The sequence below is a fragment of the Antechinus flavipes genome, chromosome 6, assembly GCF_016432865.1.
Source record: "Antechinus flavipes isolate AdamAnt ecotype Samford, QLD, Australia chromosome 6, AdamAnt_v2, whole genome shotgun sequence".
Lineage (NCBI taxonomy): Eukaryota > Metazoa > Chordata > Mammalia > Dasyuromorphia > Dasyuridae > Antechinus > Antechinus flavipes.
The window spans coordinates 203,479,511-203,493,831 of record NC_067403.1 but is presented as its reverse complement, the minus strand read 5'-3'; the positions used below and the strand labels follow the sequence as shown (position 1 = coordinate 203,493,831).

The 14,321-nt window shown below is 35.2% G+C and overlaps 1 protein-coding gene across 1 annotated transcript in view; it reads left to right on the top strand.

The window, feature by feature from the left end:
• OVCH2 (ovochymase 2) overlaps positions 1-14,321 on the top strand; it is a 48,321-nt gene that overhangs the window by 19,904 nt on the left and 14,096 nt on the right. Inside the window, exons 12-16 of the mRNA XM_051966745.1 lie at positions 4,948-5,041; positions 6,377-6,508; positions 6,837-6,917; positions 8,302-8,488; positions 12,976-13,045. Coding sequence (XP_051822705.1) covers positions 4,948-5,041; positions 6,377-6,508; positions 6,837-6,917; positions 8,302-8,488; positions 12,976-13,045 — 564 coding nt within the window. The remainder of the gene's footprint in view (positions 1-4,947; positions 5,042-6,376; positions 6,509-6,836; positions 6,918-8,301; positions 8,489-12,975; positions 13,046-14,321) is intronic.

Below are 14,321 nucleotides of genomic sequence, written 5' to 3'. Positions count from 1 at the left end.
TTAAATGTATCTTTTTCTTATTATTGTATATGTGTGTACATACATATATATTAGTATTTATGATTTGAACATGATTTTGTGTGATTGATTATTGTTTACAAATTCTATGAAAACTTCATATTCTTTTATTACTTAACAATTGACAAATGATTCTTAGTGTTATGGTTGTGCTTATAGCTGACAACAAAAGATTCCTAAAATGAAATAATTTAGAAAGAGGGGAAAACCCCTTAAAGGATATCTTACTCCAATTCTTGTCCCTGAGATTGTAATTTACATTTGTATAGAATTCTCAACTAAAAGAACAAGGAAACAGGACTTTATTGGCCAACACAGAGACAAATTTCAGATAAAACATGGGTTGCTTAAGATGTATAGCGGGAGAAAACAATTCATTTTCCTTGCATCAATCTTTGGATCTCATTGGGTTTCTGTTAGGCTTAACCTAGATCCTAATTTAAGCATTAAACACATCTGTTCTCTAAGCAACAGGTCTAGTTTTTCAGACACTCAAGGCTCGGTACAATGCCATAAAAGTTTCTTTCAGTTTCGATTCACTTCCAATTGGTATGCTGAGGAAAAGAGTGCTAATAATTGGCGTGAGATGGTGGTGGTACTAGTGCTTTAAAAAGGTCTCAAATAGAAGGTGGCTCTTTCACTGTGCTTTGAAGGAAATTATGGATTCTATGAGGTAGAGGTAAATGGTGCATTTAAGACAGAGAGTACTGTTTGTACAAAGAAACAGAGAAAAGGGATGGCACAGTTTATATTCGAAACAACGAGGAAGGTAGTTCAGGGAGAATGTGTGAAAGGAAATAAAAATGAATTAACACTACAAAGGTTGTATAGTCTGATTGATGATAGCTTTAAATGTTAGGTAATGAAGTGAACCTCAAATTAAAATCCATTTCACAAGTGAGGAAACTGAGTCTTAGAATAATTGAGTAGAACTGTGAGTGACTTAGCTGTTGTCAGCAATACAATAAAGTAAGACATGCTGTCTCTGCTGAAATCTAGCTGTACTTCCTTTACTTGGCTGAATGTCCTACTGGATTCTCAAACTCAGTAAAGTCAAAATGGATCTCAACACCCTCCCTCATACATCTACTCATTTTCCAAACTTTCCTATTTCTTTTAAGGGCATCACCAAATTATCAATCACTTAAATTTAAAACTTTAGTCATCCTTGACTATTTCTTGTCCCTTAGCCAACCAGTGGTTAAATTCTGTCAATTTTGCATAAACAGCATCTCTTGCATATCCTTCCCTTTTTACATTCTCTTGGATATCATCTTAGTTCAAATCCTTTCTATATATATAAAGGTCTCCTTAATAGTCTTCCATTCCAACTTCTTCCACTTTCTTCCTTTTTCAATCCATCTATAGGGCTACTAAAATAATCTCCTAAAGAAACATATCTAAACATATTACTTTACTTCTCAAAAACCTTCAATGGCTCATTCTTCCTTCTGGGAAAAAATGACATCTCCTTGATCTGGTATTTAAAGCCCTTTATAATATGATCCTTATTTACCTCTCCAGTTTTATTTCACATCATTTTCTTCATGAATTGTACATTACAGCTAAACTTGATCATCAGCTGTTCCTTGAGTAAGGTATTCTTTTTCCTATCTCTGTGCATTTATACAAGATGTCTGAAATGCTTGAAATGAACTTTATTTTCTCTGTAATTGGAGTCCTCATCTAAAGCTAAGATTGAATGCCACATTTTCTACATAATCTTCTCTAATCTTCCCATTTGCTAATCTTCTCTCTTTTTTCAAAAATCCATTACATTTGTACATGTTGTACTGTGCCTGTTTAGCTTTTAGAGATTAGTGGTCATTTTGTTATTATTATTTTTTTATTCCCAGGGCTGATGACAGTACTTTAAAAAATGCTTAAAAATGTTTTTTGAATTGAACTTAATTGTGCAAAAGATTCAATGAAGTTCATTTACATTTCAAAGGATCCTTCATAATGATATGTAGTATTTTTTGTTTTACATAGAAACATTATCCTTAGGTCATTCCCTTTGAATGCCCCAGGAAAAATATTTTTTGTATTCTATCCTGTTCTCTTCTGAGTAGCAATCTTATTTAATCTGACAGTGATAATTGGAAGATATGCTATTACTTTCAATGTGTGTTAAAGACCAGCCTAAAAATAGACTAGAGCACCAGCCCTGAAGTCAGGAGAACCTGAGTTCAAATTTGACCTCAGACACTTAACACTTCCTGGCTATATGACCATGGGCAAGTCACTTAACTCCAATTGCCTCAGCAAAAAAAAAAAAAAAGAAAAGAAAAAAAATCTGTAGGACTTAGCCAATACACTCTCTTCCACCTCCTTCTGCTGACGCAATGTGGAGAGAAATGATAGAAACAAGAAGAAATGTGGGTAATGTTTTGTGTGACTACAAATTCCTGTGTAGGAAGTTAAATATTTCTGGGTATAGATGATATTTTCAACTTTTCTTCCAGTTGAAGATCTCAGCATCAGAAAAAAATTAGCTGACAATATAAATGATTTTGATGAAGATTTAACTGGTCTGCTAAGGAAAAGAGAGTATTTTAGAAATACCAGGGGCAAGACACATAGAGAATCAATGAAACATTTGAAAGGCATTTTGAAGGGCAGGAAGAAAATGCTCAGATAAAACTGTAAAGAAAGATACCATGGAAGATAGCAAGTATAACAGAAGATTCACAATGGAGGAGCAGTTTAGTGTTTTAAGAAAAGGATATTTAAAATAGGTAGAGGGGCTGGAATTCTAAAGTTCATTCTAACCCCAAGTGTCTTTGATTCCATGATTATTGAACCAGGTAGGTTAGTATAGATATTTGTAATTTGATATTGGATTACACTTTTCAAAGGATTACCATCAATTTAAATGAAAGAAATAGAGATGAGACAATGTGTACTGCAGCTATCACTGCCACCATTGTCCAGCCATTGGCTTCTTTGCTTCAGATTCAATGCCCAAGAAACTTATAAAAATTGTAAATTTTTAATTGAGAATGAGGATGATGAACCTCAACTTATAATTTGATCCATAGCTTCTTTTCCTAAGTGGGAGATTAAGTACTTGAAGAATTATGAAGAGGAGCTCTTTAAGATGAAAGCAAATCTATTTCAATTTTCATTTGAAAATGACCTTCCATAATGGAAAGAACAAGGGACTGATGAGGTGAAGACAATGAAACACAGTGAGAAAAGAAAGTTTCCTTTTCACAAGAAGAGGTGAAACACTTGTGGTACAAATCACAATATTGACACCATTGAGGGTCCCTGGACAAATGATTTCCACTTTCTAGAACTCAGTTTTATTCTCTGTAAAAAGAAAGGATTGGACAAGATTATCCTAGAAGTGCTGAACTGTTTGCATATATTATGGATCTATTCTAGTGAAGTTTCTCTAACAGGATTAAGAGATAGTTATGTCAGTGTGGTTTAGTTAACAGAACAGTGGACTGGAATTTAAAAGATCCTAAGGTAAATTCCACTTCTGCTACTTGCTGGCCCTAAGATCTCAAGCAAGTCATTATATATCTATGAGTCTGTATCCTTGCATATAAAAAAGATTGAGTGGATGAAATCATCTATTAAGTTTCTTCCAGGTGTATTATTTTGATTTTTTTTTTAATAGTCAACTTACATTTAGAAGAAGCTATTTTGGTGATCACTAGCATGCACTTTAGAATTATATTTCTCTTTGGTTTGAAAGTTACCTACACTGGAGATCCATCTAAATGTGAAATTATGGTATGTAGAAAGAAGACTGCATTTTGGAGCCACAAGTCCTGAATCCAAAACTGAGCTTGACTATGTAGGAACTGTTTCAGACTGGGTGATATCTAAGTTTTCTTTCTGAGTCTAAGGCTTGCACTGATCCAGATTCTCCCAGAGATTAAACTCTAAAATGCCTCCTTTTTGGATATTAGGTACCAGTGGTAATGGGGCTTATTAAATCACTGTTTCTGTGAATTTAATATTGAGGTGAGGGAAAAATACTAGCTGTGTGACCCTGGCCAAGTCACTTGTTTGCTTCAATTTCTCATCTGTACAATGAGCTGGAGTTGAAATGGCAAATCATTCTAGTATTTTTGCTAAGAAAACCCCCAAACAGGTCATGAAATATGGATATATTTCATGGATATAACTGAAAGTGACTGAATAACTGTAACAAATTGCATATCTTGTCCCAGCCTCTATCGATTAGAGTAGTTTCCTCATTATTGTAGGCAACTAGGATAGAGTGTTGGATTTGGAAGTCCTGAATTTAAATTTCATTTCAGACTCTTATATTGTTGTGTGATTTTTAGTTCTGGGCAAATCATTTAACCTCTCTATGCCTCATCTCATCAGCAGTAAAATGGAAATAATAATAACATCTACTTCTCATCATTGTAAGAACAAATGACATTTTTTCACTTAATAGTATTTTATTTTTTCCAATTACCAGTAAATGTAGTTTTCAACATTTACCTTTGTAAGATTTTGATTTCCATTTTTCCTTCCCTCTCCCACCAAGTTAGCAAGTTATCTGAGATAAGTTATACATATACAATCTTACTAAGCATAATGAAATAATATTTGTAAAGTGCTTTGCAAACCTTAAATTGCCCTATAAATGCCAGCTTTCATCACTATCATCCTCATCCCTTATCATTACTAAGATTTCCCTATTCAAGTGAAGCCATAGGTTCTCTCCCTGTCTTTTCCTTTCCTCTTTCATCCAGCATATGTCTTTTATAGTCATTTAGTCAGTATAGTCATATAGTCATATAGTACATAGTAGGTACTTAATGAATATTTTTGGATTGGATTTATTCCACTTATTAGCAAATTTTGCCTCAGGGAGGCGATGTAATTCCATCTTTCAGTCTAACTTGCAAATTAACTAACCATGATATTGGCTTTGTATGTAATTTCACATTTTTTCAGCTTGAATTTCAGAACTTTGAGCTTGAAGAAAGTGATGGCTGCCTCTCTGATTCAGTGACAGTATATGATGATGTGGAAGGGAAAGAAGAAATAGGTTGGTGTCTATTTTATCTTTGGTAGCCTCTGTTTCCACTTGTTTTAAGATTGATGATAGATGAAGATAAAGGTTTGCAATTGGGGGAGAGAAAAGTGCCCAGAATTGGAATAATTCTTTTTCTCATCCATATTTCTTCAGCCATACATCCCTGCTTTGGATGAAAGGTAAATTAGAGAGAAGGGCAGAGAGGATGTTTGCACTTACAAAGAAGTCAAAAGAGACCCCAGTTTACCATCTATAGAATAAGCTAATGTTTGGAATTGAGCTAGTGTCTAAGATTCTATTTATTCCTAATATTTACAACAGTTAATGATAAAATAAACAAAGACGATATTCTTCTTTGTCTTCCCTTGGTTCCTATCCCAGTAGAACTTCAGCATGCAGAAAGACATCCACGGAAGGGTGTCAAGTCTCCTATCCTTAGATTTAGAAGGAACTTAATTCAGATACTGTCCCTGGTACTAGCTCAAGCCACTAAACCTCTCAGCCTCAGTTTCGTCATTTGTAAAATAGGGATAATAGTACTACCTAACTGACAAAAAGTCAGGAAGATTAAAAAAGATTAATCAGTCAATAAATATGAAATATTTAGGGTATGCTAGGCACTGTACTAAATGCTAGGGATACTAGGAAGGCAAAAGACAACTCCTATTCTCAATTAATAAATGGGGCTACAACACAAAAGCACTTACATACAAACAAGTTATGGATAAATTAGAGATAATTAAGAGAGGGAAGGCACTGGCATTTTGAGATAAATTACACATCTTACAATGCTTTCTGCTGTGAGTGATAGTACTGTGGAATGCATTTAGGTGGTATTTGTATTATAAGGGTACTATAGAAAATCATAACTAGGTCCTTGAAATGGACTATTTAAATGTTTTGCAGTGGGTTGAAGTCTGAAAGATCTGAGTATGGGTTCTGGCTTTGCCAATATGTGATCTTCAGTGTACCATTTACTTTCTGAAAGTCTGTTTCCTCATTTATAAAACAAAGGTTTGAAACAGGTGACTCCTAAGGTCTTTTTTTTTTTTTTTAAACCTCTAACAATCAATGAGACTAAATTACAATCAACATATTGGGGACAGGGACAAGGTTAAAATGTATTTAAAAGAAATAATATTTACTATATATAACTTAAACTTCCTCTTTCCTTGATAAAAATATCTCTAGGTATATCTGAGTTTATGAGTTTCCCCTCCCTCCCAGTAACTGCTTTTGAGAAAAATTTCCCTTTTCTTTTTCATGCTATTAATGTCTGATGTCCTCCTCACTGGTGCGGGGCTGGTGCACAATGCTGCTGGCTTTCCTGGGCTGGGATTGGGCTAGCTCGGTACTGTGGCTTTGCTGTGCCCCAACCTGTACTGAGCTCCTCCAGTGTCATGCTAATCAGCTTCCAGGCAGATGAAAGCCATGTCTTCAGGGGATTTCAGGCCTCCTTCTACTTCATCTTTGAAACAGGTAAATAATAGCAAACCCTTGATCCAATTTTCCAATTTCTTCCATTCTTCTTCAACTAGCTTCCATCTTTTTCCAATCCCTTTCCAACCCTATTTTCCTCATTAATTGCTCTGGTGCTTGAGCAATGGTACTTCACCCAAGAAAATCCATACATAATTCTATTAAAACACTAAAAAACCCTGAAATAGCAACGATTTTCCGATCCTAGCATAGATCACATTCTTATTAAGGACCTTTTCCTGTTGAATCTCCAAACTCTGTTTTATAAGTTCAGAAAAGAGGACAGTCTACTTTCTCTGCATTATTTTATTGTTCTGTTTCTGCCCAGATTTAAATATCTCAGACACAGAGGACGAGTTTGAGCTTCCTTCATCTGGCCATGGCACAGATATAGACCTGGGTGTTGCAGGTGAGTTATTTGGAAACCTACTGATGAGTCCAGTATACAAAGAACTACTGGAAATAAAGCTGAACTGGAACTATGGATTCTGAGTACCTTGAACTGTCAAATCATAAATCTGAATTTCAAATTGATTGAAGTTTTTGGGATGTAGTGAGTTCCCCATCACCGGAAATCTTAAAGTGGAGGAACCAGATGAATACTTGTTTGTGATATTATAGAAGATACCTGCTTAAATGAAGACTGAATAAGATCATTCTTGAGGATCTGGCCAACCTTGAGAGTCTATGATCCCAGAATTATGATGTAGTTAAGGTAGCATATACTGGCCTGGAAGCCAAGACATCTCATTCTAGTGAGTTAGGGTCTCCTCTTTAATATGTGATCTTGGATGGTCATTTCTCCTCCTTTCAGTTTCCTTTATAAAACAAACAGACTGGTCTAGATCAGGGGTTCGTAACTTGAAATATATGAACTTAAAAATATTTTGATGGAAATTTCAATATAATGGGTTTCCTTTGGAATAATAGGTATTGTATTTATTTAGAGAGATGAGTCTGAGAAGGAATTGACAAGCTTTCTCAGCTGCTAGAAAGGTCCATGATACAAAGCTTTGAAGAACCCCTAATCCAGATAATCTTTAGGGTCCTTTCTTGTCCATACATTCTACAGTTCTCAGATTTATCTGTCAGCAGTGAGATTGGATTGTAGTGGCAGAGAGGAGTAGGGAAGAGATTAGTTAGAAAGCTATAGCCCAAATAATAAGTGATAAATGACAGACATGATGACAAGAGATAAGAGAAATATGTGAAAAGAATAATCCAGAGTAGGGGTTTAATTTTTATTATTATTGTAGTGATGAACCTCTTTGCAGAGTGATGAAGACTGCAGGCACCTTTTTTTAGAATTTCAAAAAAAATTCACAATTGAAGAAAATGTTAATTTTTAGTTAGAGGATTAGTGAAAATGAAAATCCATTTCCCCCTAAATCACTAGATTAAGAACTGCTGATCTAGAGGATTTGAGACATGATAGGATGAATACAGTGAAAACGAGGGAGGAGCCTAGGGGTCATTGACTACTGTCTTATATTGTATTTTTTTTAATGTCTTTTTTTGGAGGTATCAGGGCTAAGTGATTTGACCTGAGTCACACAGCTAGTAAGTGTTTCAGGCTAGATTTTAATTCAGGTGTTCCTGATTCTAGAGCAGTGCTCGATTCACTGCACTACCTGGCTGCCTCTGGAATATCATTTTTATCTTTTCCATTTTACTCCAGTTTGGAGTACAGAGGTGTTACCTCTGGCTTTTGGGAAAGGGCTCCATATATTTCAGTCCCTCAGTAATTGATGTCAATGGACAATTTTGTTATCTTTCTATTCCCCTCTTCCTAGATGACCATTGTGGAGCAGCATCCAAGCCTCCCAGGTTTCTCTTCAGCAGGATTGTGGGAGGACAGCCAGCAGCAGCCAGATCTTGGCCTTGGCAGGTCAGCCTGCAGATTGCTGCAGAACATCTCTGTGGGGGAACAGTGATTGGGAAGAGCTGGGTGGTCACAGCTGCCCATTGTTTTAATGATAAGTAAGTACAATGAGAAGGTCTGGTTGATTTATGTTGCATTTATCTTTAACCCTCAGTCTTCCAAGAATCCTTCATTCCTTCAAGTCATGATAGCACTGACAACTACTTAGACCAACAGCCTCATCTTATGATGTCTTTTTTTGCTCTTTCTTGTGGATCTCTCTATTTCCTTCCTTCTTGCTCACATGGGTTATCAAAAGAGTTGTAGCAACTTCCTTCTCTGACTGTGAAGTCCCCTTTATTTTCCCCTGCCGCTTTTGCTTCCAGGAAGACAAAACTCATCAACATGAAAGAATTAGACGCGGTCCTCAAACTATGGCCTGTGGGCCAGATGTGGCAGCTGAGGACGTTTATCCCCCTCACCCAGGGCTATGAAGTTTCTTTATTTAAAGGCCCACCAAACAAAGTTTTTGTTTTTACTCTAGTCCGGCCCTCCAACAGTCTGAGGGACAGTGAGCTGGCCCCTATTTAAAAAGTTTGAGGACCCCTGAAGAGAATAACATGTTGAAGGTCATACAAGAGATTTTAGACACAAATAGAGTTCTAAATAAAGACCTGAAAGATGTATGGAGAAACAAATTGGAAAATAATGTTGAGTGATTACTTGGGGTAGTAGAAAAAAGTCAGGAGATTTGTGTTTGAATAGCAGCTTGATCCTGTGTGACATTGCATCAATCCCAAACATGTTTGACTCTCAATTTCCTCATATTTACATTTAGGATAGAAAGATTTTCTATCCCTAACTTAAATTTCATGAGGATCAAGTGAAATAATGCATATAATATCTTTTAAAATGCTACAGAAATGCAAGCTCCTTACTATAATTATCATTGACTAATGACCTCTGGAATTTCATATATCTTATAAACATTTCATAAGATGTGGACATGCTGATGAGATTTGGCTTTAGGATGGTATTAGGAAAACATATATATATATATGTATATATATGTATATATACATGTGTTATTAAAAGGAAATATCATTTTTGTTTTTATTTTAAATATATTAGTGGTCTCATCCAGGTCAGTATTCCTTCACTGATACAGATACAAAACTAATCTTATCAAAGCATTTATTAAATGTCTCCAGTGTTCCAGGCATTGTGTTGGGTGCTGAGGATACAAATATAAAAGCCTGGAAAATAAGCTGAAGCAAGAACATAGTGGGCTTTAAATGTCTCAAAGAGGAGTTTGTATTTGAACCTTAAGGCAAGAAGATGACTGACATTTATGTGGAGAATAGATTGAAAAAGTGAGAAACTCCAGGGAGGAAATTATTTGAAGTCAGGTGAAAGGGGATGAAGGCTTGAAGTAAGGTGCTGGCAGTCTCCATGGAGAGAAGTGCATGTAAAATTGACATAACTTGGCAACTGATTAGATATGGTGAGGGAGATGGATGATTAGAAGATGATTCTAAGGTTGAAAACCTGGATAAGTGGAAAGATAGTCATCCATTTATAAAAGTAGACTAGTTAGGAAGAGAGAATTTTGAGAAAAGATAATGAAATATGTTTCATTCAAATGCTGAATTTGAATTGTTTATGGGAAATCCAGTTGGAAATGTCCAATAGACAATAAGTGATATGGCAATGGAACTCATCTTATACAAATCACATCTATTTCTTTCCATAATCCCCTGCTAGTGGATGGATATAGCTATTGCATTGGCAGCCTTCTGGTTTTTTAGTACTTTCTGGCTAAGTAGTGCTACATTTAGGCTATTTCTGTATAATCTCTCACTCTTATTACATGGCTGGCCCACTTCCTTTTTTGGCCATTCATCTTATTGATGATATGTTTTATGCTTCTCAAATCCAAATCATCAGCAATCTATTTACAACTTCCATTTGACTTTCTATTGTCTTTTGAGGCACCTGCAAATCCAGCATTCTGAGATCATTATATTCTGTGATTTGTATCTATATTACATCAGTGAGAAATTATTGATATTAAAGATTCTTTTTTTAAGTAGTGAAGAGCTTGGGATCATTGGAAGTACGAAATAACCTTTCAAATTGGGATCTTGCCTGATCTATTCCTATTCTATTCTGGGCTCTTCTCATTGTCTATAACACCTATCTGAGATATATATACTGATGGAATTGTCCAATGAGTTGGCAATCATATATATATATATATCCAGCAATCTCAGTAATATATATCTTTCAACTACTTTGATTTTTCTCTGTGCATAGTTAGTATACATTTTTCCAGTGGTAGTTATTCTCATGAGGAAATTATATATATTTTTTAGTCCTTGATACAATCAGTATGAACTCACTTGGAGACCCTCATTATCTATAGAAAATATATTTTTTTTATTTGGGAGTTGTATATCTTCCCCCAAAACACTAGAGGAGATCTTTGGTGGATATCTCTTTTTCCTTTTTGGCTCTGATTTAAATACTTAGTGGGATCATTTAAATAATATTATCTCTATGGTCACATTTGTAATAGACATGATCTTAACATGTACTCAAGATAGACTCTTTGTTGCAGAATAACCATAAGAGTACTTTTTGGCTCTACTGAGTTATTAATGCTTTGAAAAATAACCGTAGGGAGGATTCTGGTAAGATGTCAGAGTAGGTTAGAAAATTTCAAGCCTTCCATATTTCCTCCACACCTCAGAGTGAATATGCACTAATGAAAAACAAAAAGGACTTGGGACAGAATGGGGGTCCTCTAGGGATAACCCAGGAAGACCCAAAAAAGACTCCAGGAAAAGGATTAATTAGTATGAATATAATTAGTATGAAGGGCAAATATTTCTAGCTCTAGAGAACTAGCAAATGGGAGACTCGGGGGCTAGCTGGGTTTGGTTGGAGTCCCAGCTGGAATCATAGGAGCTTTCACCTCTGGATAGCTTTGGGAATGGGAAATCTCTTCTGATTAGAAACCCCAAGCCTACCTGTGCTGTAGTGACATTGTCCTGGGGGAGAAGGAGCCAACTCACCCCATGACTGCAGAAAGAGTGGGTCAGGGACGCTGGCTATGGGCACTTGCAGGAGAGTGGAACTTTTTGGTTTAGGGTTCCAGATCAGAGGAGAGAGCTGAAGTGAAGCTAGAGACAACTTACTTTACATTCCAGGACTAGAGGTGTTTACATTAATAGTTTTTATTAAAAAAAAAAAAACTGATAACAAAGAAAAAAGAACACAACTATAGAAACTTAGGGAATAGGGAAGACCAGGGTTCATCTCTTCAGAGGAAGATATACTGAAATAAAAAAAAAGCTTCTTCTATCCCACAGAGCAACATTAAATGATTCCCTGCCCAAAAAGAATTTATAGAAGAACTCAGAAAAGACTTTAAAAAGCAAATAAGAAAAGTGGAACTAAGATGGCGGAGTAAAGACAGAAACTTGGATTTTCTTCCAAATACTCATGAATATATTTTCTTCTATTATTATATATTCTTTCTTGAAATGGAAATGTATTGTTATATACTTTGAATCCTTCCTGATGTTCTGTTGGCACATGACTATGTTTTAAAAAATTTTCCTTTTCTGTCTTTCTTTTTTCTATTCTGTTTTTTCTTATTTTATATTTAGTTCAACAAAGAAATTATTTTTAAAAAAAGAAAAAATAATAGTAGAACATAGCAGATTGTATCCATTTTCTGATCATAAATCTAATGCAATATTCATTCAGCAAGCATTTATTATCTTATGTGTCATACACTGTGTTAAGTGCTGGGAATATAAAAGAAAGGCCAAAAATGCACATTTATATATACACAGATAATAATATCCATACTGCAATTATTCACTGTGCCTCAGTAGCCTCTTTTATTTATTTACTTATTTTTGCAGTGGCTTGCCCAATGTTTCATTTCTAAGGCCAGATTTGAAGTCCTTTTGTTTACTGGGGCTAGTGCTGTATCCACTGTGCCATTTAGCTGCCTACTTCCTTCATTTATAAAATGAACATGGTATTATCAAATTATGGTTGAAATGAATAATGAATAAAAAATTCCTTGAAAATAAAAGCTATAAAACACGAACTATCTATCATATTACAAGTCAGAAAAATCCTTAAGGCTTGTTTCTTCTCAGTCTTTTCTTTCTTTTTGATATGAGATTTAGTAATTCAAGAAACATCCATTGAGCATCTATCTTATAGTTGAATGATATGTCTGAATTCCAGTTTGACTATATTTTTAAACTGTGGGAACTTGATAAATCACTTAACCACCTTGAAGTTCTGTTTTCTTATATATAAAATGGGGATAATGGAACTCTCCCTCCTTTCTAATAGAATTATTGTGAACTAAGTACTTCACAAGCTTTAAAGTGCTACAAAAATTCAAGTTATGATTGTGTATAGGGTACTCCTCCAGGTTAGTTTATGCATGAACCTGGTCATTGTATCATGGGACTTAAGGGAATCACGTGACTTTTTATTTCTGACATAGTCTGTTTTAGCAGATAGAGAGGCTGTAAGTGAAAAATCCTCTTAGAATTTTCTCTTTCCTTTTTTCTAGGAAGCAGCATGTGCCTGTGTGGATGGTAATTGCTGGAATCCATGATCTGACTGAGCGAAACAACCAACAGGTAGGGCAAAATCTTGTCTTTAAAAAAGAAATCATTTTTACAATTTTATTTTACTATAAAGTTTTTTCTCTTCTCACTTTACTCTGCATCAGTTCATACAAATCTTTCTGGATTTCTCTTCCACTACTTTCTTTCTTTGTCATTGCTCAATAATATCTTGTTACTTTTAAATATCATACTTTGTTTAGTCATTCTCTAATTGATCCTTTAGTTTTTACTTCTTTGCCATCACACACACACACACACACACACACACACACACACACACACACACACACACTTTACATATGGAACCTTTGGTTCTTTTTTTTTGATCTCCCTCAAATTTAGGCTTAATGATAGTATTGCTGGGTCAAAAGGAATGACAGTATAGTGGCTTTTCAGTCATTAAAACTTACTTTTCAGAACGGCTGGACTTCTCCATAGATCCCCCAACAAAGATCAATGTGTCTATTTTCCTGAAGTCTCTCCTAACAGTAGTCATTGGAAGACTGGCTCTAATAAGAAACCAGTTCCTTGAGCATCAATCATAACTCTTTCCCCATCTTGTTTCATAGATTGATTGAGCCAGATTGTTTTAGATGTCCTAGATTGACCTCCCAATGTGGAAAAACCAGTGTTAGCTTCGTGGAACCTGTGTAACTCTTCTTAGGTCCTGACTCTGTTCCCACTTAGAAAAGAGGATGAATTCGATGATATACAGAAACTGCTCATGATATGTAGCTTAGTAGGACTGAGCTTTGGATAGCTGTAACATTGGTTACATATAGTACAGTATTTCTGGCTATATCCACATAGTTACAATTTGAAGCTACCAACGTGTTAGAGTAATGCCAGAAAAACACTTCTTAGCCCAGAGCAAATTGGCATTTGAAAATTAGCTTTGAATGATTATATAAGACTAAATTGGACAAGGGAGAGCATCTATTATTGAAAAATTAGGGGAGGTTGTCCTGTACAAATTAGGCTGTACAAACAGAATAAAGGAGCTATGAATCATTTAAAACTCGATTTAGAAGTTTTTTACTGTGACATAAATAGGGTAGTTCTGACAAATAGACAAGGTTGTTGATGGTTTGGGTGTCCTCTGTAGTGACAGTGGATATCAGGAGTATGGGCTGAGAAGATGCTGTATTGATGAAGATATTCAAAAGAAGGTTAAATAAGAATCTGAAAGATTGACTGTCAAGATCATTCTTTTAATTCATTTCAATCCAGCAATTATTTCTAATATCTACTGGCACAGGTAGTGCTTCTTATCTGAAATTGATCTTCC